Source organism: Aquarana catesbeiana, linkage group LG03, assembly GCF_042186555.1.
Source record: "Aquarana catesbeiana isolate 2022-GZ linkage group LG03, ASM4218655v1, whole genome shotgun sequence".
NCBI classification, from domain to species: domain Eukaryota; kingdom Metazoa; phylum Chordata; class Amphibia; order Anura; family Ranidae; genus Aquarana; species Aquarana catesbeiana.
In genome coordinates this window covers 227440025-227463466 of record NC_133326.1, presented here as the reverse complement: position 1 = coordinate 227463466, position 23442 = coordinate 227440025, and the positions used below count along the sequence as shown (strand labels likewise).

The 23442-nt window shown below is 44.1% G+C and overlaps 1 protein-coding gene across 1 annotated transcript in view; it reads left to right on the top strand.

Annotated features, from left to right (window-relative positions):
* The window catches only part of CFTR (CF transmembrane conductance regulator), a 239940-nt gene that overhangs the window by 110821 nt on the left and 105677 nt on the right, over nucleotides 1-23442 (top strand). The window contains exon 11 of the mRNA XM_073619828.1: nucleotides 809-1000. Within this exon, the coding sequence (XP_073475929.1) occupies nucleotides 809-1000 (192 nt within the window). The remainder of the gene's footprint in view (nucleotides 1-808; nucleotides 1001-23442) is intronic.

Sequence of the window (23442 nt, the reverse complement as noted above, 5' to 3'; positions counted from 1 at the left end):
GCCCCTGCGGGCGCGCCCCTGCGGGTGCGCAGCGGCTTGATATCTTGAAGACGTCATATGACGTCCGGTCAGGTTATTGAAACCACTTTGCCGCCATCATTTTGCTATATGGCGTGTGGCAAGTGGTTAAAGGGTACCTCCACTTTCATGAGAAAAAAATAGCAAATAAAAAAAAAAATAATAATAATATAACATATGCAATCGATACATTGATACAAGCCATATTGTAATTTAATACTATTAAAACTACCTTTCCTTTTTCAATCTGCAGCACTGTAATTTTCTGTAAAATTCAAAGCAATATGGCAACCTGGAGGCATTCCATATACAGTTGCTGTACAGAACTGCTTCCAGAAATTGTATTTCCTGCTTGTGTGATTGGCTCACTGATTTTCCCAGAAGACTGCTCTAAGATACAATTTGGGTTTTAGAATCCACTGCAAACAAAAATGTAATTTTGGGTTAGATCTTCCTAAAAGTGTTAATCACTTCTAAAGGGATGCAGACACTGCAATTTTCCTCATTAAAACCCTGCAAGTGCATCAGCTGCTTGACAATGAATGTCACCCCCATTTACATACATTTTGCACGTTGACATAACCAAACAGCTATTTCATCAGAGCAACACAAGGTAGGAATCTGCAACAGAGTTTGTTTAAATCCTTGCAATGTTCATAGATCACCCAGAGGGGATGTATTTTTTCAACAAAAGAGGAGTTACTTTTTCAACTCTTTCAGCTATTTAAAGTATATGGTAGAATTTGTGCAGACTGTGCCCTAAGTACTTAATCTAAATTTGCTATTGCAGACTTCTCTTCTAATGATGATCATGGGGGAGCTGGTACCTTCCTCAGGGAAAATAAAACACAGTGGACGAATATCATTTTCTCCCCAAGTATCCTGGATAATGCCTGGGACCATCAAGGAAAACATAGTGTTTGGAGTCTCCTATGACCAGTACAGATACCTCAGTGTCATCAAGGCTTGCCAACTGGAGGAGGTCAGTGGTTTCGTTGTCACAGTGCGTTGTATAGTTGTTTTGCCCTTATAAGTAAACTGAATGCTAATAAAAGTGTTTTGGACAGAAGTATCATACAACACCTACTATGTTAGTGAGACAGTCCTGATTCCTGGACCACTAGCTGAGCAAACAATTTTAGTTATGCTGAGATATGCACCTACCGTAGACCACTGCAGAATGTAGGAAATGTAAATCTATTGAATGGAATCAACAAACGCTTAAGACTCATATTTGGTTATTGGGCCATAAATATAATACAATTACATTTTGTTTTGTTGGCTAAAAGAGCCTGGTATTGAAAGAAGCCTATACTGATATAAATACAGAAGCTTCTGTTGCTGACCTCTTTCTGAGTCTGATTATTTTAATTGTTGGGAAATAAAGTCAGATAAAAACAGCCATCATGTTCTGGGAAACAACACCACTCCCTCTTCATAAGTGCTTAACACAGGGTAAAACTTGGATGATGCTGCCATAACATCATAAGCATTCACGAACATACAGTATATGCTATGGCAAGCTGTCAGATAATAAACCTTTAATATGAATATATAATGCTTTTTATTAAATACAAAACTGAAACTCCAGTCACAACTCTTGTAAGTGAGAAAGGGTTGGACTCTAAAATGTTTATTGTGATCTCTGATTTTACCTATGACTGGTGCTGTCTGGAAAGGAGTTAAGGGGAAATCTTTTCAAGAGACACGTAGGCAGTGATATAAACACCTTATTTGGTCAGCAGAATATGGTTGGCCATACAACAGTAAGATTTCATTTAAAGTGGTAGTAAACCGCAGTTGAAGAAAAAAAAATCCTCTGCAAGGCAATGTCATAATGTGCTAGTATGCATCACATACTAGCACATTATGAGAATCAACCAAATTTGTTTAAAAACCCTTAAAATACCAGCTTTACACAGTTTTCATTTGTGCCACTAACATGAACATTACAATATGCACACTTTTTTCCCCAAATGAAAACGTTCCATCGTACTTCTTTAAATTTTCTCGTCACTGCAGTTGAAAACAAATGTCAATTTGACCCCACTAACCATTAGAAAGTGAACATTTTCAAAAACAATTCTACTGGTGTATGGCCAGCCTAGAGAAGGATTAGACCTTATGTCTGGTTTTATTGGTGTCTGTATTCCCACTCAGATTTCCCCTCACATCCTGTCCCAATGACTGCATCCTCCAGGACAGGGTGTGAGGTAAAATATATTCTAAACCTAAGGTAACCAGAGTCTCAAAATGAAATCTGGGGACACCCTACTGACCATGCCCACTTTTATCCCCACCCCATTTTAGTAAATACTGTTAATGTTGGGACAGGCAGTAGAGAGGGGACAGTTGATGGTTAGGATAGGAAATACAGAGGGACAGTTGATAGTGGAAAACAGACAGCAGAGAGGAGGGGGCAGTATACACAGGCTTAATCATCCACCAAAGTCTCAGTTGACACATATAATTACCCCCCCCCCCTCCTCACTGTGCCCCCTCTACTGACCTTGTCCTTGAGCTCAGGGCAGAAGTAGCAGTTCTGTAGCAGTTCTGGAGTCTATTCTCAGGCTTTGGGGCTACTCTCTCTCTCTTGTCCTAGTTCATGTGGTTCCAGGGTGCAGGGCCAAAATCCGTGCGGCCAGTCACATTTCAGCTTTCTCTCCCAGGCCATACAGTCCCCATGGTGTGGAGGAGAGGGAGAGATTTCCAATGGCTTAGCAACTATACCTGGGCCAAGCAGCCACTGAACTTTAGGGGGGGTGCCAGCCAGAATATCGAGGATATGTGCTACATCCAGGGACACATCCTTAGACACTTTAAAAGTAGAGACAGCCTCCTTAAACCAGGCACTGTCCCCTGAAATTGGGCACATCTGATCATCCTACTATTACCTAGACGTTTGTGTATTTTTTACTGAAAATGACATCTAGCAGATCGTCATACATAGTTTTACATTTCATGAAGATTTACCAGCAACAAGTACTGTTGTTCAGTGTGTTTTGGGGCGTTTTTATTTTGGAAATGGCACAGGAGGAACCTGGCACATTAACAACATTCTTTGATTAGAAATGGCTATGGTGAGATAAAATGTGTGAAAATTCAAGTTCAAATTCAAGTTCTGGCTGTTTTAATATAATGATAGCTATGATCATGTTGTTTTCTTTGCATTACGATAAGGAAATCCTCTCTTATAAGCAAATATTTGAACTGCTGACACACCAGTCTGTGTGTAAGTGTGTGAAACTTGAGTGCCTATAAAAACCACAGATACCAACGGTCCAGTTTCCACACCATTCTTAGGTTTCACAGATTTATCCCTGGCTTGCCTAACTACAAAGTGTCAACATTTTCTAGTTACTAGCAAAATGCTATGACCCTTATTTATTAAAAATGGCGGAAAGGGAATGATGTGTTGTCTGGAAAAACCAAACAGAAAAGTGGAGTAAAAACCTGTTATGCCGCGTACACACGAGCGGACTTTCCGGCATACTTGGTCCGGCGTACCGGAGTCCATCGGACAATTCGATCGTGTGTGGGCTCCAGCGGGGCTTCACCTTCGACTTCACCGTGTGTGGGCTTCACCTTCGACTCTTCCGTGGAGCCTTCCCTGTATGCTGCCCTGCAGCGTTCCCTCCACGCTTTTCTGAAGCCTTCCTTGGAGGCTGTGCCTCTGGTGGTGTACTTGGGGGAGGAGGAGTAGCAGGAGGAGTGGCTTCATCTGCTATATAGGTTTTTTGAGTAAGTTCCCCTCTCAAAGCCCTTCTGATATGCTTGAAAAATAAGACCCTCACAGAGGAGGCGTTGCCCCTTTTCTTGTTCCAGCAACCTGGTGGCCATATATGTTCCATAGGCCTCTTCAGCATTGGGTGGTGTGCTCATGATTTGGCTAGCTTCTCGAATGAGGGCTAGCGATTCCTCCTCTGTTCGGGTCATCTTCCTGGGCCTTTTCGTGGTAATGCGGAGGGGAGGCACCTGACATTCCGTGAGGCTTCTACTGGGCCCAGCCACGGCCTCCTCTCTCCCACTGGGCAAGGCCTCCTCCTCTATACCTCTGGGCACGGCCTCCTCCTGGCTGAGCTCATCCTGGGTAAAAAAAAGGGACATACCGGTAGTTGTAATTTTGGGTTACACAATCACACACAATTTTCAGTTCATGACTTGCAAATATAAATCTAAACAAATAGTAAAGGCTATCTTTTTGACCCCACCATTATTGTAGCTGCTCACCAATATTTGAAGTATATTTTTGGCCACTACTGTCTAGTGATATGTCTACATATTAATAATTGTGATGAAGTCATTTTTGGTGAAGCACTTCAACATTTTTTACGTTTACATCATTAATATTTACACAATCCCAAATTCACAAAAAAAGTATACCTGGCTGAAGCTGGGCGTATCCATTTCATCAAGGATGAAAGGGCCCAGTTCTTCCTGGGACTCCTCAGCTGTTGTGGAGGGAAGGGTGGAGGTGGAGGGAAGGCTGGAGGGAAGGGTCAAAAGTGATTGCCTTGCTTCTGTCTGGTCATCCAGAAATTGCAGTTTTTGGTAGTACCACAGCTTGGGGACATAAACCTGGTCTGCTGCTGCTCCTGATCTGCGGGACTCCTGGATCTTATTGTGTTCCCGCCTGTACATATTGCGCAAGATACCAATTTTACTGTCCACAAACTTAAGGTCTGCCTGGGGGACTCGAGTCTTCACAAATTCCAAAAGTGTGCCCAGTGTTGCCTTCCTTACATCTCTATTAAAATATAATGGGTGCTTGACCTCCCACAGGTTTCTTTTTTCTTGATACAGATCAATGAAAGGTGCCAAAAATTCAGCATCCTTAAAGGGATTCATTTTTGCTGAAAGACGACACAAGATAAAAACTGTAATGTCAGTCCAAACTCCCAGTATTATTTTTTGCTGAATCTAGGGTACACATATACACACACACACACCAAACACATTCACCAAACACACACCCACGTTTAACCTTACCTTCGTTTCTGACGCTCGCTACTTTCGCTCGGACATACGTAGGCCAGCGTAATAGCTTTATATACACTGCGCATGTGCCATGCTACGCCTGCGTCGCCCGCCCCTGACGTTCTTTAGTACAATTTGTCCCCGCCCCTTCACTCTTCGTTGCGCAGTGGGAGTATACAGAGAAAGATGGCAGAGAGATTATCTGCAAGTAGCGCGGAGGAAAGCCCGGAGCCAAAACCATCCAGATCCAGGAGGAGATATAACGCCACCAACATGGCCTTTGAAGAGATGGTGGAGATGGTGTCCATATTGAGAAGGGAGGACTATGATGGCAAAAAAGGACTGTACACACGACCCAATATGCGGAAGGACAAAATAATGGCCTCAGTTGTCACCGCTCTTGACAAAAAATTTGGCATTAAACGGGCTAAAGAACAATTGAGGAATTGGTGGACTGACCTCAAAACTAGGGAGCCTGAACAATATTGGCGAATAAAGAAGCTGCTTAAAAAAAGTAAGTACTTGTTGTGTGTTCCTATTGAGATACTTAACTTGCATGCTGATCTATATGCTTTTCGTTTATACAGCAACATTCGTAAAGACTGTTCTTTTGAAAATACATATGATACTAAGAAAATGACGTTTGTTTTTCGCCAAATACGATGGTACAGGGTTGGACATACATTTAGGTCTTGATAATTTGTCGTATTCAAAAAATGTGGTGATGTTGTGTAGATGTGTTTGAAACTATAATGCTTTTCAAAAATGATTCAGTGTAATGTAAGGACAGGACACAGCAGCTGTTTCCACATCTAGTGTACTATGTGACACCAGATAACATTTTTGAGGCTAATACACATAGGGGATAATTGAGGTGTCTGCATCTGTGAAACTTGCATGAAAATGTGTATTGTTTTGCATTTTTTGTCAGAGTGAATTTTAATCCTGTCTTCAAAATTTTTTGCGAAACAAAATGACAATTGTCCCCAACTTCTAACCAATGTTTCATATTCCTTTTTCATGACTGAAATATCACTGTGTTTTAACTATACCTTTTGTTTAATTCTCATAGGGGAGAAAAGACTCAGACAACAGTCCGAGGATCCCAGGACCCCCCCAAGTCACCAGCCTCAGGCAGCAATTAGCCCAAGCCCCAGCCCAAGACCACGCCCACCCGACGAGCTGGAGGAAGGAGAGGTGGAGAAAGTGTGCAATATTTCCACTCCACCAAGTGAGTGACTGACACCCCAGCTTAAGTTAATCTATTTAGGCGTGCATATTTTTATACATTTTTTTATCCACACATTTTAGGTGATGTTCTGGTTGTGGAAGGCCAAGCAGCGGAGCCATTTAGCACAGACAGTGCACAAAGATTGATTGGGCAGATAATGGTGTGAAATGGCCAAATTGACAGCATGAGAAATCGGCTGGATACCATGCAACAGGAAATGAAGAACATGATTGATGTTTTGGTCAGAATCTAATAACTTTTTGCCTAAAAACATCAATCATGCTCTTCATTTCATTGACAAGTTTAATTTTTTAAAAATGTTTGACATTGTTAAATACTAATCTAAAAATTTAGCAGATGCACACGGTGTGTCATCATGTGCTATCTTCCATCAGGGGATACCAATGCACTTGTTTTGTGTTTGCAACCCCTTCATCAGAATAATGTTAGTTTGTCAGAGGAACAAAGGGATTGTACACACAAAACACGTCCATTGCTCCCCCATGATGGGAGATAGCACATGTTGACTTGAACCTTTTTTACTCCCAAATTGTGAGCATCTGCTAATTTTTTGTTTTACATGGGTGACATCACCAGCACCGTTATTAACATGTTGAACTTTGTAAGATCCTGTTATTTTTTGTTCTTATGTTTTTAAAAACCCTGTTGTCAAGCCTAATTTTGTAAACAAGGAATATGTTTAACAAATATGCCTAAACTACAAAGAAAAAAATAAATATATATATATATTTTTACTAAAAAAAAAAAAAAAAAAAAAAAAAAACATAAACACGTTCAAACAAAATGCACCTTTCAAAGTGCACACAGTAAAATGTTTTTACTACTACAATGTGTGTGCCTTATTATTTATCAATAACAGATTGTTATTTTTTGTGTGGTTACAGTGACAAAGGACCTTATTAACTAAAGGGAAATGCACTTGCCACTACAAGTGCACTAGGAGACAGACAAAACTAAATGCAAACAAGAATCAAAACAAGAGATTTTTGCCAAAATTTTTAATTTTTTTAAAATAAAAGATTAAAGCTCTTGTTGCATTGCAATGGCCCCCCGACCATTCAAATAATTGACATATCTGTCACGCACTTGATGGGCGGTTTGGGGGGCCAAGCCAATACGGCCACTATCCAGACCTGTGAGTGGATCTTCACCACTAAGTCCGGCCTCAGGCCCAACTGACGTAAGATATGTTGATGAGTGACGTCTCAAAAAATTATGCAGAATGCAGCAAGCCATGATGACATAATTGATCTTGTATTCTGCAAGATTTATTGCGGAGAGGAACAAACGGAACCGGCTGGCCAGAATCCAAAAGGCATTCTCAACAACTCTTCTTGCTCTGGCCGATGGTAATTAAATACCCTCTTCTCAGGGGTGAGGACCCTTTGGGGGCCTCATCAAGTGCTCACCGAAAGCAAACGCTTCATCAGCGATGAAAACTGAGGGGAGTCCATCCACATTCTGGTCATCAGGTGGCAATCCCAGGCCACCAGTCTGGAGACGCTGGCACAGCTCGGTCTGTGCAAAGACTCCTCCGTCCGAAATCCGGCCGTTCTTCCCCACGTCCACGAACAAGTCCAATTGTGCCGAGACCACCGCCATCAAAACTACACTATGAAACCCCTTATAGTCATAGTAATAAGACCCCGAATGGGGTGGTGGCACAATGCGGACATGCTTCCCATCAATCGCCCCGACGCAGTTGGGAAACTCCCAACGGTCAGCGAACTGGGATGCCACAGTCTGCCATTCCTGCGTGTTCGAAGGAAACTGTGGAGTCAAACAAGAAAAAAAAATATAAGTACTTTTAAACATAACTTTGATATCAGATTACACAAAAACATTCTTGAACAACAGCAGTCGTGTTATGTGTTATTTTTATAAAAAATTAGAAAAACATAAGGCCCACTTATAAGATTACTCACCCCCTCTGATGGACCATTGATCAATTTGTATGTGGGGGGAGGGGTTCTAATTTGGGCCAAGAACACACCTGACAGTTGCAAACATTTGAGGGGGTGGGGGAGGGGTTCTAATTTGGGCCAAAAACACACCTGACAGTTGCAAGCATTTGAGGGGGTGTGGGAGGGGTTCTAATTTGGGCAAAAAACACACCTGACAGTTGCAAACATTTGAGGGGGTGGGGGAGGGGTTGTAATTTGGGCCAAAAACACACCTGACAGTTGCAAACATTTGAGGGGGTGGGGGAGGGGTTCTAATTTGGGCCAAAAACACACCTGACAGTTGCAAACATTTGAGGAGGTGGGGGAGGGGTTCTAATTTGGGTCAAAAACACACCTGACAGTTGCAAACATTTGAGGGGGTGGGGGAGGGGTTCTAATTTGGGCAAAAAACACACCTGACAGTTGCAAACATTTGAGGGGGTGGGGTTCTAATTTGGGCCAAAAACACACCTGACAGTTGCAAACATTTGAGGAGGTGGGGGAGGGGTTCTAATTTGGGTCAAAAACACACCTGACAGTTGCAAACATTTGAGGGGGTGGGGGAGGGGTTCTAATTTGGGCAAAAAACACACCTGACAGTTGCAAACATTTGAGGGGGTGGGGGAGGGGTTCTAATTTGGGCCAAAAACACACCTGACAGTTGCAAACATTTGAGGGGGTGGGGGAGGGGTCCTAATTTGGGCAAAAACACACCTGACAGTTGCAAACATTTGAGGGGGTGGGGAAGGGGTTCTAATTTGGGCCAAAAACACACCTGACAGTTGCAAACATTTGAGGGGGTGGGGGAGGGTAAAACAGTACAATGGAGCTCACAATGTACATTGTTCAGGGGACTATAGGCTAGAGGTATAAATGGACCCAGGATTGCATGGTGGGGAGGTTATTGAAGGTAAATATGCATGTAGGCCAAATGATTAATATAAAAAAACAGGCATGCATGAAGATAAAGGGGACATTCACAGCATATTCCAAGCATGGTAATTAGGTAACGAGGACATTTAGACAATACATTAGCAAACATTAAATACATATCATGTAATGTTAAATGATAAAACTTACCTTCATATAGTCCTTCTGCAGGACCTGAATAATAGCAGAACAGGTCTCTGGGATTATGATCCCCAGAGCCTGGGGGGAGATGCCTGTCGAGAACTTCCTGAAGACTTCTCCCATTCGCCAAGTAACGTAAAGTGGCAACTAGCCTCTGCTCCGCAGTGATGGCTTGCCTCATGCAGGTATCCTGCCTGCAGATATAAGGGGTCAGCATAGCCAGCAGACGTTCAAAAACGGGGTCCGTCATCCTGAGATAATTCCTGAAATCCTCAGGATTATTCTCGCGGATCTCACAGAGCAAAGGCATGTGCGAGAATTGGTCACGCTGGCGCAACCAATTCTTCGTCCATGAACTCCTCCTTGCCCTGTTCATGGACTGTGTGACAGACCTAGCCAGGAAAGAGACTTTTGGAGGGGACTGTATGCTAGCCTCTTGCCGATCGATCTGGGGCCCTTGCATTTGGGGGAATGGCGCTCTTTGTGAGCTGTATGTCTGGGGACCCTGGATTTGCCATATTGGAATAGTGGCTGATTCATAATGCTGGGACAGATACTGTTAGGAGATGCTGATGTAAATTCCAACACCTGTCTGTCTATTGTCTGCTAAAATGTGTATTGTAAATAAGTCTACTATGGGATCTAAGTGTCATTAGATCCCCATTGTTATTTGTGTTAATTAACTCTGCTATTGTGTGAAGAAGAGTCTATGTTGATTGTGATAATGTTGATTGGATTTTCTGAACTACAAGACGGCCAGTCTGGCCTAACGGTCATGTCTGAATCATCTAGGCTGTCTAAAGGGATTAGTTAATTAGCTCATGTTAATTAGGTTAATTAGGTTACAGCTGTATTGTTAGAGTAATATGAGCAGGAGGTCTGCACCTCCCCTTTGAGTGTATAAAAGCCTGTATTTTGTCAATAAAGATAGATTCCTGTTTGAACTTACATACAGCCTGCCTGGTGTTTGTTCTGAGCTATCACAACTGGGTTAGAACGGCACATAGCTGAAGTTCTAATCCCTGAGCATTGGATGACCGAACCATCAGACGTTGCAATCTGATCCAATAGCTGCAGAGGAGTGTCGGGAGAGTGGAACTGAGCGAGTAAGGGGCTCGTTACATTGGTGACAGCAGTGGGATTTGCTCTCCAGTTACTGGGACACTCCAAACCAGCCTGCAGGAGAGCCACGCTGAAAGACTTACTTGAGAGCCGTGGAGGGAATGGTGGGATCGTGCTTCCTTGCCGTGAACACATCCAAACTATCACCTGGATCCAAGGTAGCAGGATAGCAGGAGAGGAGAAATACCAGCCACCATGGATGAGGAATTCAGAAGGAGGTTTGCGAGAGAAGGAGATACAGCACAGAGGACCAGTATCAGAGCAGGTCTTGCTAGGATAGTTTGATTCTATCCGCTGTGAACTCTGGAAGGAAGCGCTAGCCCATGAGCAGAGACACCAGGGAAAAGTTCTCCCCTCCATCCATGTGAGGTACTGGTCGCAGTATGAAGTGCGAATGCTGTTTTTGGGGGAACAGCCGTACCAGAAGTGGACAGCCGAGTTAAGCAGGCTGATCCGGTTGGACGAGAGCTATAGAGCCCTCCAGTGGTATGTAGCCCAAGTGTGCCCATGGACAGCGGATGACAGCCCCACGGAAGGCTTTGACTACGATGGCCTGGGATTGTTATACTGGAGGCTGTTCAGGGACCCTGACTTTGGAAGTGATCGGGAGTGGCGTTTGGAGGAAATAATGGAGCACAGAGAGCGGAGACTGAATGTCTCAGAAGTGCACTGGGCACTGGAAGATTTGGAGTTTCTGGCCGTTCAGGAATGGGAGTTGGAGATCGCCTACAAACAGCTGTTGGACTCTGCTCAGCAGCAGGGTGGTGCTCCCTTTGCCTGGGACTATCATGAAATACCAGTTGACAACTCTGAAATCCTGGCTGAAGAGTTGACAATGTGGCAGAGTAACGGTGTGCTTTGCCAACCTGCACCCGCAGCTATGGAGGGGGAGGTCTTATGGTGGATGCAGCAAGTGCTGACTGACCTTGATGAACCTGTTTCTGCATTGGATGATCTTGGATGGAGGAATGTGCCTGTCCAGCGGAATGCCAGAGAATCGGCAGTGGAAAATCTGAAGATTGCCGTTCCCAAACCTGAAGTGCTGACAACAGGGCAGAGCTCTGCTAACCTCTGCCCAGCACTGATAGCATCTTCTGGGTTCCATGGAGAGGAGATGGTGAACCTTTATCCCCAGACACCAGTTGCAGAGACAGGGGATTTGATATACTTTTCTGCTGAGGAAAAACAACCTGGTGAGCCTCCAGCAGAAGAAGAGCTGTTATTAGGGCCAAACTTCACTGTGCTCTGCCCAGCACTGATAGCATCTTCTGGGTTCCAGGGACAGGAGATGGTGAACCTTTATCCCCAGACACCAGTTGCAGAGACAGGGGATTTGATAGACTTTTCTGCTGATGAAGAACAACCTGGTGAGCCTCCAGCAGAAGAGGAGCTGTTATTAGGGCCAAACTTCACTATGCTCTGCCCAGCACCAACAGAAGTATCTGTGAAGTTACAAGGAACTTCCCCAGCTGAACCGTTGGCAACCGGACAGAGGGTCCAAGATCTCTGCCCTACACCTGCGGCGGTTCCAGAGGCTCAGGGTGAGAAGGAGGTGGTCCCTTCCCAGCAGCAGATCAGGATACAGGGGGAGAAGGGAGAGGAGGTGTTCGTCGTCCCTCCCCAACAGTTAGCCAGAGCAGATGGTGTGGGGTTTCCAGCAGAAGGGCTGGCAACAGGGCCGAGTACTGCTGGACTCTGCCCTCAACTAACAGAGGATGGATGTCCTGTGAAGGTGGATGGGACTTCAGTCTCCACCTGTATTCCCCAGGGATGCTGGGCAGTAGGCCCAGATGCACAACAGCATGACGGAGTGAGCCCAGACACCCTGTCTTCTCTCCAGCGGCAGAAAGGACTCCAGGGAGAAGGGCCAGTCCAGGCCTCTCCCCAGTGGCGGATATATTCTCTGAGAGAGGCAGAGGTTGGCTGGGTGAGTAATACTTTGTTTGGAACAATTTGTTTGGGGTACTGTGTGGGTACAGGCATTAGAGGACTGGAACTACTGACTAACTTCGGAGTCAACCCGTCTGGGGTCTCCTCCTGTGTTAGTCTCCTGCCGAAAGGGGAGAAATGTGACAGACCTAGCCGGGAAAGAGACTTTTGGAGAGGACAGTATGCTAGCCTCTTGCCGATCGATCGGGGGCCCTTGCATTTGGGGGAATGGTGCTCTTTGTGAGCTGTATGTCTGGGGACCCTGGATTTGCCATATTGGAATAGTGGCTGATTCATAATGCTGGGACAGATACTGTTAGGAGATGCTGATGTAAATTCCAACACCTGTCTGTCTATTGTCTGCTAAAATGTGTATTGTAAATAAGTCTACTATGGGATCTAAGAGTCATTAGATTCCCATTGTTATTTGTGTTAATTAACTCTGCTATTGTGTGAAGAAGAGTCTATGTTGATTGTGATAATGTTGATTGGATTTTCTGAACTCCAAGACGGCCAGTCTGGCCTAACGGTCATGTCTGAGTCATCTAGGCTGTCTAAAGGGATTAGTTAATTAGCTCATGTTAATTAGGTTAATTAGGTTACAGCTGTATTGTTAGAGTAATATGAGCAGGAGATCTGCACCTCCCCTTTGAGTGTATAAAAGCCTGTATTTTGTCAATAAAGATAGATTCCTGTTTGAACTTACATACAGCCTGCCTGGTGTTTGTTCTGAGCTATCACAACTGGGTTAGAACGGCACATAGCTGAAGTTCTAATCCCTGAGCATTGGATGACCGAACCATCAGACGTTGCAATCTGATCCAATAGCTGCAGAGGAGTGTCGGGAGAGTGGAACTGAGCGAGTAAGGGGCTCGTTACAGACTGGACTCGGGTCAAAGTATTAACCCCAACACCAAGTCCCCACGCAAACAAACTTAGAACAAACTCAATGAAGAACAGCAAGGCCTATGAAGAGCGACCTGAAGATCAGGAACAAGCGGACCAGAATGGCCTGATAGGCACGTTTGTAAGTCCGGCGCACCTACGCTACAAAGTCCGTCGGAAAGATCGCCGGACCAAGTATAGCGGAAAGTCCGCTCATGTGTACGCGGCATTAGATTCAAGATGACATTTTCAAGGGCAGATCTGAACCTGATTGGTAGTTGTGATGAAACATAGAGATGGACCAAACACCCCCCTCTATGGTTTGTGGCATTACCCCTGAACAGATGAAAAGTTCTAACCTGAACGGCAAACCCCATTAAAGTCTATGGGAGCCAAACAGTAAAAATCTAAAGTGCACATTTTGAAAGCTTATATGCAAGTATTTGACCATAAAAGGGGTATGGGGATCTGGGTACTGCCCTGGGGGACATGTATCAATGCAATTTTTTTTTTTAAAAACAAAAGTTTTTTCAGGAACAGTGATTTTAATGATGCTTTCAAGGAGTTGAAAAGGCAGAAGGTTTTTTATCTTAAGGCATTCTGTGCTTTAAGATAAAAAGCCTTCAGTGTGTAGCAGCCCCCCTCAGCCCCCCTAATACTTACCTGAGCCCCATCTCTGTCCAGCAATGTCCACGAGTCCTCTGGGACTCTCCTCTTATTGGCTAAGACACAACAGCAGCGCCATTGGCTCCTGCGGATATCAAACAAAGTCAGTTAGCCAGTCAGGAGAGAGAGGGGCGGGGCCAAACGGCAACTCTATGTCCGAATGGACACACGGAGCTGCAGCTCGACTCGGTTGCCCCCATAGCAAGCTGTTTGCTGTGGGGGGACCGACAGGAGGGGGGAGCCAGGAGCAGCAAGAAGGGACCCTAGAAGAGGGGGATCCAGGCTGCTTTGTACAAAACCAACTACACAGACCAGGTAATGATAAGTATAACATGTTTGTTATTTCTTATTTTCTTTTTAAAACAAGACTTAACAATAACTTTAAGTGCAGCAATAAAAATGAAAAAATTCCTTTAAATATAGTGCCTGGGGGTCCCCTTAGTCTGCTTGTAAGTGGCGCATCTATAGCTTATATAGAACATGCTGCAGCAAAAATGCAATTTCTAAAGAAAAGTAAAATGTGTCAAATCCCATTTAAATTGACTTGCAGTTGCAATTGCAAAAAAACGGCGTAGGGCCCCACAAACAATTTTTTTTTTTAAAGCATGGGCCCCCCATAACCATACCAGACCCTTTTCCGGGCATGCAGCCTGGCAGGTCAGGAAAGGAGGGGGTGAGCGAGCACCCCCCTCCTGAACCATACAAGGCCACATGCCCTCAATATGGGGGGGTGGATGCTCTGGGGCAGGAGGGGCTCAACCCAAAGCACCTTGTCCCCAGTGTTGATGGGGATAAGGCCTCATCCCCTCAACTGTGGCTGGTAGTTGTGGGGGTCTGCAGGCGGGAGGCTTATCAGAATCTGTAAGCCCCCTTTAACAAGGGGGCGCCCAGATCCCGCCCCCCATGTGAATTAATATGGGGTACACAGTACCCCTACCCATTTACCAGAAAAGCATCAAAAATTAATAAAAACACACACAGTTTTTGACAATTCCTTTATTAAAAATCAAGGGGGTCCTCAGATCCCAGGCACCCTCCCATGTGAATTAGTATGGGGTACCCATTCACCAAAAAAGTTTTTGATAATTTCTTTATTAAAAAGTTAAAAATAAAAAAACAGTGTCCCTGATATAAATCCATCGTCAATAACGCTGCACGCTGCATCGGTAAAATAAAAAAACAAAAATGCTCCCTGTGTCTATGAAGGCTGGCCTCCTACTGTAGGCTCTGCCGTTTGACAGTTCTTATATAGGTAAGCGGTGGGGCCACCTGGCTACGTCACCTGTTGGTACCGCCCCTTCTGACGTACCGGACTGGTGCATGTAGGGCTGGCAACATCACAAGGGGGCAGTGCCACCAGGTGATGTTGCCAAGTGGCTCCGCCCCTTACCTATATAGGAACTGTCAAACTGTGGAGCCTGCAGTAGGCGGCTAGCCTTCATAGACGGTAGGAGCGTTTTTGTGTTTTTTATTATTCAGGTGCGACGGGCGGCGTGATTAATGATGGATTTACATCGGGGGGTACTTTTTTTATTACTTATTTTTTACTAAAGGAATTTTTTCCAAAACCGTGTGTATGTACCCCATACTCATTCACATAGGGGGGCCGGGATCTTGTTAAATGGGGCTTTCTGGTTCCGATAAAGCCATCCGCCTGCAGACCCCCATAACCCATGGCCATGGTTGTGGGGATGAGGCCCATGTTCCCATCAACATGGGAACAAGGTGCTTTAGGGTGGGGGGGGCAGAGCTTCCCCTGCCCCAAATGTTGAGGGCATATGGCCTAGTAGGGTTCAAGGGGGGGGGGGGCACTCGCTCATCCCCCCCTTTCCGGACCTGCCAAGCTGCATGCCCGGATAAAGGTGGGGAACCCATTGACAGCTGATGACTCATCGGTTGTGAAGGACGCTGTGGGCAGCTTCCCGGCCCTGCTCCCTAACAACCAGCTTATATTGCACCCCGATTGGGCAAAGCTTTGCCCAATCTGGGCGCAAAATGCACTGTGTAGCACGCAGTGCATTGCAGGGTATTCGGCGATGAACAACCTGCAAATTCGAGTGTTGGACGAACAGGCCGAACAGCCAGTGTGCGGGACAAACTCATACTCGGGCCGAACCATTCGCCCAACACTAGTGAAACAACAACAGTTTGTAGTGCTGACACATGTAATAGTGAGCAGCTTGAGTACTATTGTATTTCATTGACATAATGTGAATTCATTGACAATTAATATTTGGCATCTGGATTGAGTATGTTTCATTTTATATATTGACAGCTACACAGCTTTCATTTTACTCATATCTATATTTTGTATTCAGCTGTGTTTATAATCCTATTATTTCATATATTTCTTCTGAGCACTGTTTTTATCCAAGCCAGCTATATACAATGACCTCACTGCACTTTCAGAAGTCAAACCCTTTCTATAAAATAAGTAAATACAAATAAAAACAGTTATTCATGAAATATAAGTTGCATGTGCTATCAACAGTCAGGTATGTACGGTACAAAAAAAAATCAGAGGCTGTGTGTGGCTAATCTTTTTCTTTTTTTTATGCCATCCCTATATAAAAGTGGGGCAGACACTCCATGGTTCCTACTGATTGCTAATTTTAAGGGAGGGGTGCAGACACACAATAGTGTAAGTGCAAGGACCAATGAGAAACACACACGTTAAGATAGTTATGATAAAACACAGAAGTTGTCTTTACTGCAATATTTCTGTGGAAAAGGGTAACAGAAGGTAACAGTATATATTCAAGTAATCCAACTGGAGAGCAACAACTGAGATTAAGAGCAGTATAGCTCAATATTATATTCAGGCTACTTTCAGGGGATTCCAAATCTGAGAATAACCCCAAGAGCAGAGGCAAACACTTCAACAATGGCAACTCTATGTCAGATTGGTTACCTCTACATAAATTGGCTCTATGAGTCCAGGCAGGAGGAGAGTAGAGGAATGACCCTCTCTAATGTCAGACCTCTCTCTTCTGTCTCCTGACACCAAAGGGCTCAACTACAAACACTATACCCAGATCAACATTTAATGGATTAGCCCCCAAGGTAAACTACCCCGCCCTGAACATGTGTGTGCATGCCTGTATGGCACCAGTAACTTCAGTCCCTTGGATGAAGGATGAGGCCTTGGATCTTTGGCTAGCCTTCTTAGTTTGTGCACTTAAACTCCTGCTTGACAAAGTGTATCTGTGGTATGTTGACAGTATCCAAATAACAAGGCAGACACTGTGACTGCTTATCAGGCCATTAACGAGACTCAGATTCTGTTAAGTGTAGGAAAAAGAGAGGCAACTCTGTTTATATGCAGTCTCCTTGTTTTCTGCAGATGGGCAAGTGCCTTCTCACCAATCCTGCGGTCAAGGCCCAACGAACGTCCTGAAACAGGCATTCTCTTCTGGTGACCCGACTGGTCACTTCACAATGGAACACTTCACACCGTCGGTGCAAGTGCGCCTGAGTATGCATCTGGAATCCCCCCCTCTCTCAGACTGGATGTCCCGACCGTCTGTGGATACCTGAAACAAGGCAGTGGACTGACCTGGGAGGCAGCACCTCTCCCCTGGGTCCAGTCTCTTCTCCTGCCTCGTGATAACTGAAATCCTCTCAGACAACAAGATGGAGTCCTTAGTTCCTTTGCTCCAGAGCAGGCTGTCTCTTGTAGCTCCTGCCTCATACAAGGCTATGGGGCCGTTTTAGATGAGAACTGGATCCCAGGATGAGAACTGTCCCAGGATCCTTTGCAGCTGCTGCTAAAATCCTTCTCATCGGTTCTTGTAATTAGTTCCTCCCTGATTAGCTCCCACTCCTCTTGCCAATAGGAACACAGGGGAGGGAGCAGAAAGTGAGTGAATGCCTGTGCAAGACAGTGAGGAGTAAAAAAAAGAGGGGGGGGGAGAAAGGAGAAGGCTCTCTTTCCCTCACAGGAGAGACTCAGCCAGTTTTGCAAGGCTGTGGGATAAGCAGGTCACCCACTACATTATAAAGTTTGGTATAGTCAGTTGTTTTGTGTTATAAACCATTTCTGTTTGGTAGAGATTATCTGCAGATATATTTATGGGATTATCTACGTCTGTATTTAGAAAAAACTCACCACACAACCATAACTATATATATAAATATATATGTATATCTATCTATCTATCTATCTATCTATCTATCTATCTATCTATCTATCTATCTATCTATCTACAGTCAGGTCCATAAATATTGGGACATCAACACAGTTCTAATCTTTTTGGCTCTATACACCACCACAATGCATTTGAAATGAAACTAACAAGATGTGCTCTAACTGCAGACTTTCAGCTTTAATTTGCAGTTATTTACATCCAAATCAGGTGAACGGTGTAGGAATTACAACAGTTTGTATATGAGACTCCCACTTTTTAAGGGACCAAAAGTAATGGGACAATTGGCTGCTCAGCTGTTCCATGGCCAGATGTGTGTTATTCCCTTATTATCCCATTTACAAGGAGCAGATAAAAGGTCCAGAGTTAATTTCAAGTGTGCTATTTGCATTTGGAATCTGTTGCTGTCAACTCTCAATATGAAATCCAAAGAGCTGTCACTATCAGTGAAGCAAGCCATCATTAGGCTGAAAAAAAAACAAAACAAACCCATCAGAGAGATAGCAAAAACATTAGGTGTGGCCAAATCAACTGTTTGGAACATCCTTAAAAAGAAAGAACGCATCGGTGAGCTCAGCAACACCAAAAGACCCAGAAGACCACGGAAAACAACTGTGGTGGATGACCAAAGAGTTCTTTCCCTGGTGAAGAAAACACCTTTCACAACAGTTGGCCAGATCAAGAACACTCTCCAGGAGGTAGGTGTATGTGTGTTAAAGTCAACAATCAAGAGAAGACTTCACCAGAGTGAATACAGAGGGTTTTCACAAGATGTAAACCATTGGTGAGCCTCAAAAACAGGAAGGCCAAATTAGAGTTTGCCAAACAACATCTAAAAAAGCCTTCACAGTTCTGGAACAGCATCCTATGGACAGATGAGACCAAGATCAACTTGTACCAGAGTGATGGGAAGAGAAGAGTATGGAGAAGGAAAGGAACTGCTCATGATCCAAAGCATACCACCTCACCAGTGAAGCATGGTGGTGGTAGTGTCATGGCGTGGGCATGTATGGCTGCCAATGGAACTGGTTCTCTTGTATTTATTGATTATGTGACTTCTGACAAAAGCAGCAGGATGAATTCTGAAGTGTTTCAGGCAATTTATCTGCTCATATTTAGCAAAATGCTTCAGAACTCATTGGACGGCGCTTCACAGTGCAGATGACCCGAAGCATACTGCGAAAGCAACCAAAGAGTTTTTATTTTTATATATATACACTGAGCAAAATTATAAACGCAACACTTTTGTGTTTGCCCCTATTTATCATGAGCTGAACTTAAAGATCTACGACTTTTTCTATGTACACAAAAGGCCTAATTCTCTCAAATATTGTTAACAAATCTGTCTAAATCTGTGTTAGTGAGCACTTCCCCTTTGCCGAGATAATCCATCCACCTCACAGTTGTGGCATATCCAGATGCTGATTAGACAGCATGATTATTGCACAGGTGTGCCTTAGGCTGGCCACAATAAAAGGTCACTCTAAAATGTGCAGTTTTATCACACAGCCACAGATGTCGCAAATTTTGAGGGAGTGTTTCAGAGAAATTGGCAGTACATCCAACCGGCCTCACAACCGCAGACCACATGTATCCACACCAGCCTAGGACCTCCACATCCAGCATATTCACCTCCAAGATCGTCTAAGGCCAGCCACCTGGACAGCTGCTGCAACAATCAGTTTGCATAACCAAAGAATTTCTGCACAAACTGTCAGAAACCATCTCAGGGAAGCTCATCTGCATACTTGTCCTCCTCATCTGGGTCTCGAACTGACCCCTGTTCGTCGTCGTAACCAGTTTGAGTGGGCAACTGCTCACATTTGATGAGGTCTGGCACTTTGGAGAGGTGTTCTCTTCACGGATTAATCCCGGTTTTCACTGTACAGGGCAGATGGCAGACAGCGTGTATGGTGTTGTGTAGGTGAGTGGTTTGCTAATGTCAACATCGAGTGGCCCATGGTGGCGGTGGGGTTATGGTATGGGCAGGAGTATGCTATGAACAACAAACACAGGTGCATTTTATTGATGGCATTTTGAATGCACAGAGATACTGTGACGAGATCCTGAGGCCCATTGTTGTGCCATTCATCTGCGACCATCACCTCATGTTGCAGCATTATAATGCATGGCGCCATGTTGCAAGGATCTGTACACAATTCCTGGAAGCTGAAAACATCCCAGCTCTTGTATGGCCAGCATACTCACCGGACATGTCACCCATTGAGCATGTTTGGGATGCTCTGGATCAGCGTATACAACAGTGTGTTCCAGTTCCTGCCAATATCCAGCAACTTTGCACAGCCATTGAAGAGGAATGGACCAACATTCCACAGGCCACAGGCAACAACCCTTATCAATACTACGTGAAGGATGTGCTGCACTGCATGAGGCAAATGGTGGTCAAACCAGATACTGACTGGTTTTTCAGAACCCCCAGACCCCCCCCCCCCCAATACAGTAAAACTGCACATTTTAGAGTGGCCTTGTATTGCACACCTGTGCAATAATCATGCTGTCTAATCAGCATCTGGATATGCCACACCTGTAGGGTGGATGGATTATCTCGGCAAAAGAGAAGTGCTCACTAACACAGATTTAGAGATTTGTGAACAATATTTCGGAGAAATAGGCCTTTTGTGTACATAGAAACATTTGTAGATCTTTAAGTTCAGCTCATGATAAATAGGGGCAAACACAAAAGTTTATAATTTTTCTCTGTGTATATATATATATATATATATATATATATATATATATATATATATATACAAACACACACACATATATATCTGTTAGTTATTTAATTAAACTGTTATTTGTAAGCCAGCTTGTGTCTTGGGTTTGTTAACCATTCAATTTACGATTCCTTTCATGTAAGCTTTTATATGCTTTTATGAGGACTGAGTTCTTATTATTAGGATACTCTGTGATTCAAACAGTGCCATCTTGTTTTATGCTGTGTTTTGCAATAAGCTTAGTAGTTTGTATTGTATGTAGTAATGATACAGTTGTGTTATTATAATAACACCGTCACTGTGGCATAACAAACACAAATGCTGGAAAATTACAGTAAACTTAAAAAATATAAGGCAACTTTGTATTTATATGCTGCCAAATCCCTCTAGGGTGTGTCTACATGGGCATCTTAATTTTGACATGGAATAGACCAGCCTAACATGCCCTATACTTAGTTAAGATGTATTTTCTGTTCACTTTTTAACACCCGTCTTTGGACCTGCAAAGACCGTTGAACAGAAAGACAGTTCTTTAGTGATTTAATATGGAGCACCTAAACTTTTCTTTGGGTTGTATATGTGGACAAAACACCTTATTTCCAGGTTCTGTAAGCCTACCCTTGTGTTGACTGAAATGATCGAGAAGCTGTTTTGCTGTATAGATAGTGTTCTCTGTTAGGCTTGAAATGCTCCAACAAACAATGCAGCAGAAGGTTTCTAATTAAGAGTCCTATAATATATGACCAAACAGCCTTTCTGCAGACAGCATTACCTATGTGGGCTGTAAATTATGCAAATCTTTAATGGGGTGCTAAACCTTTCTTTCAGATATTGAGTTAAAAAAAATACAGCATGCTCCCCTAAAATACCCAACATGGATAACATGTTTCAAAAACAGACAGATAGAAGTGTAGGTACCTTGTAAAGCTTGCTATTAAAGTGTATGTTACCCAACATTTCATATTTCTGATATGTAGCTGCTGTAACATGCACTTGTATGAAAAAGTATCCTCTTCTCTGTGCATTGCTTCCTTTATGTGAAATCCTGGTGACCCTGCCAGTCCCCCGCTTTCCTATTTCAAGCTGACCACACCATGACATGGAAGCATATCCATTTCAGTGTGGTCAGTTTTGTTTCTTTGCATTCTGCTTGGAAGAAGAGCCTCCCTGTACTCAATTGGTCAGACTTGTGCTGACACACCTCCTGCCAGCTCATCACTGGGAAGATCAGTGTACTGCTGTTTCTGTGCCTCCTGCTGATACACCCCGCAGCACAGCTCTTTACTGGGAAGGTCAGTGTACTGCTGTTTCTTTGCCTCCTGATGGCACCCTAACCAAATTTTTATAGTGTATTTCTGCCTCTGCATTTTACACTGGACTGTGTCTTGGCTCTGTTCAAGCTGCTACTGTCGTGCCATACCCCCTATTATCACAAGGAGTCTCCATCCCAAGCTCATTATACAGCTGAGAACAGAGGTCACTTATAAAAAAGAATAGACTTACCATAAGACTTACAACATGAAATGGACCTGAAGTGTGCCCTGGTCTGATGGACAGTATACCAAAATAAGGGGGCATACCCAAGATTAGAAATTAATATTTTGTGAAGAGAAATGAATTTGAAAAATTCCCTGAAAAGAGGATGGGAGGGTGGGTATCGCGCACAGGAAACCAGCAAAGACCACAGGCGAGCGGGCTGGTTAAATACCCCCCGGGCTCCTCCCATAAATTCAGGCCACCATACTGGCCTTCTTACTTATGGTTGAAGCCCTATGGCCGATATGGATATGAACAACATAGATTTACCATAAGACTTACAACATGAAATGGACCTGAAGTGTGCCCTGGTCTGATGGACGGTATACCAAAATAAGGGGGCAAAAACATTCAGGTAGGGGTGTAGTTTTTATTCGTTTTAGCTTTATTCATTGAGCAAGTATGGTGAATGCTTGTGCCATTTCCACCTGGGGCTTGGGGATGTACCGGGCGAAGCAGGCAGACTTCCACCTGCCTAGTCTCTTAATGACGTGATCTGGGACCCCATGCTGGGATGCTGCCGAGGCTGGTCCAATACAGAAAGAGTGAACTGACTGGGGTTGAGGTGTAGGTTGCGTAGAAGAATACTCACATGTTTGACAAACTGGCAGGCACTCAAGGGTTTGATCGGAAAAGGTAGTAGGGGACTAGAGTTTGACTGTTCTGGTAGGAGTGACAGTAGGCGGTCGAGTATGGTTATTGGACACTAGACGTTGTTTTATAGAGATGGATGTCTACCCCGGAGCCTGATTGCTGGGTTTTAGACACTGCAAGGTGGAGGATGTAATGGTCTTGGTAGCGAGCCAGATGATGTCTACGCAGAACTTGGCTTGCGGGGTTGCTGCAGGTGAACTCGCTAGGCCGCAAGTAAATGGCTACTTGTATGACCAGGCTGGGGAGAAGGCCAAATGGCAAACTAGCAAGGATAGTAGACATATCCTGGAAGATGGCACTTGTTATAGGCAGACGTTTGGCATTGATCATGGGTTGTCATTTTTGGATGCCGCGTAGGATGGCTCGGATCGCATGGGATGCAAATAAAGATGGTTTTACGGGATCTCGTAAGGCCAGAAAGTGCTGGATGCCGGCTAAGTATAGTCAGATAGTGTTATGGGATGGAGCCAACTGGTTATGGCAATATGAGATAAAAGTCAGTATGT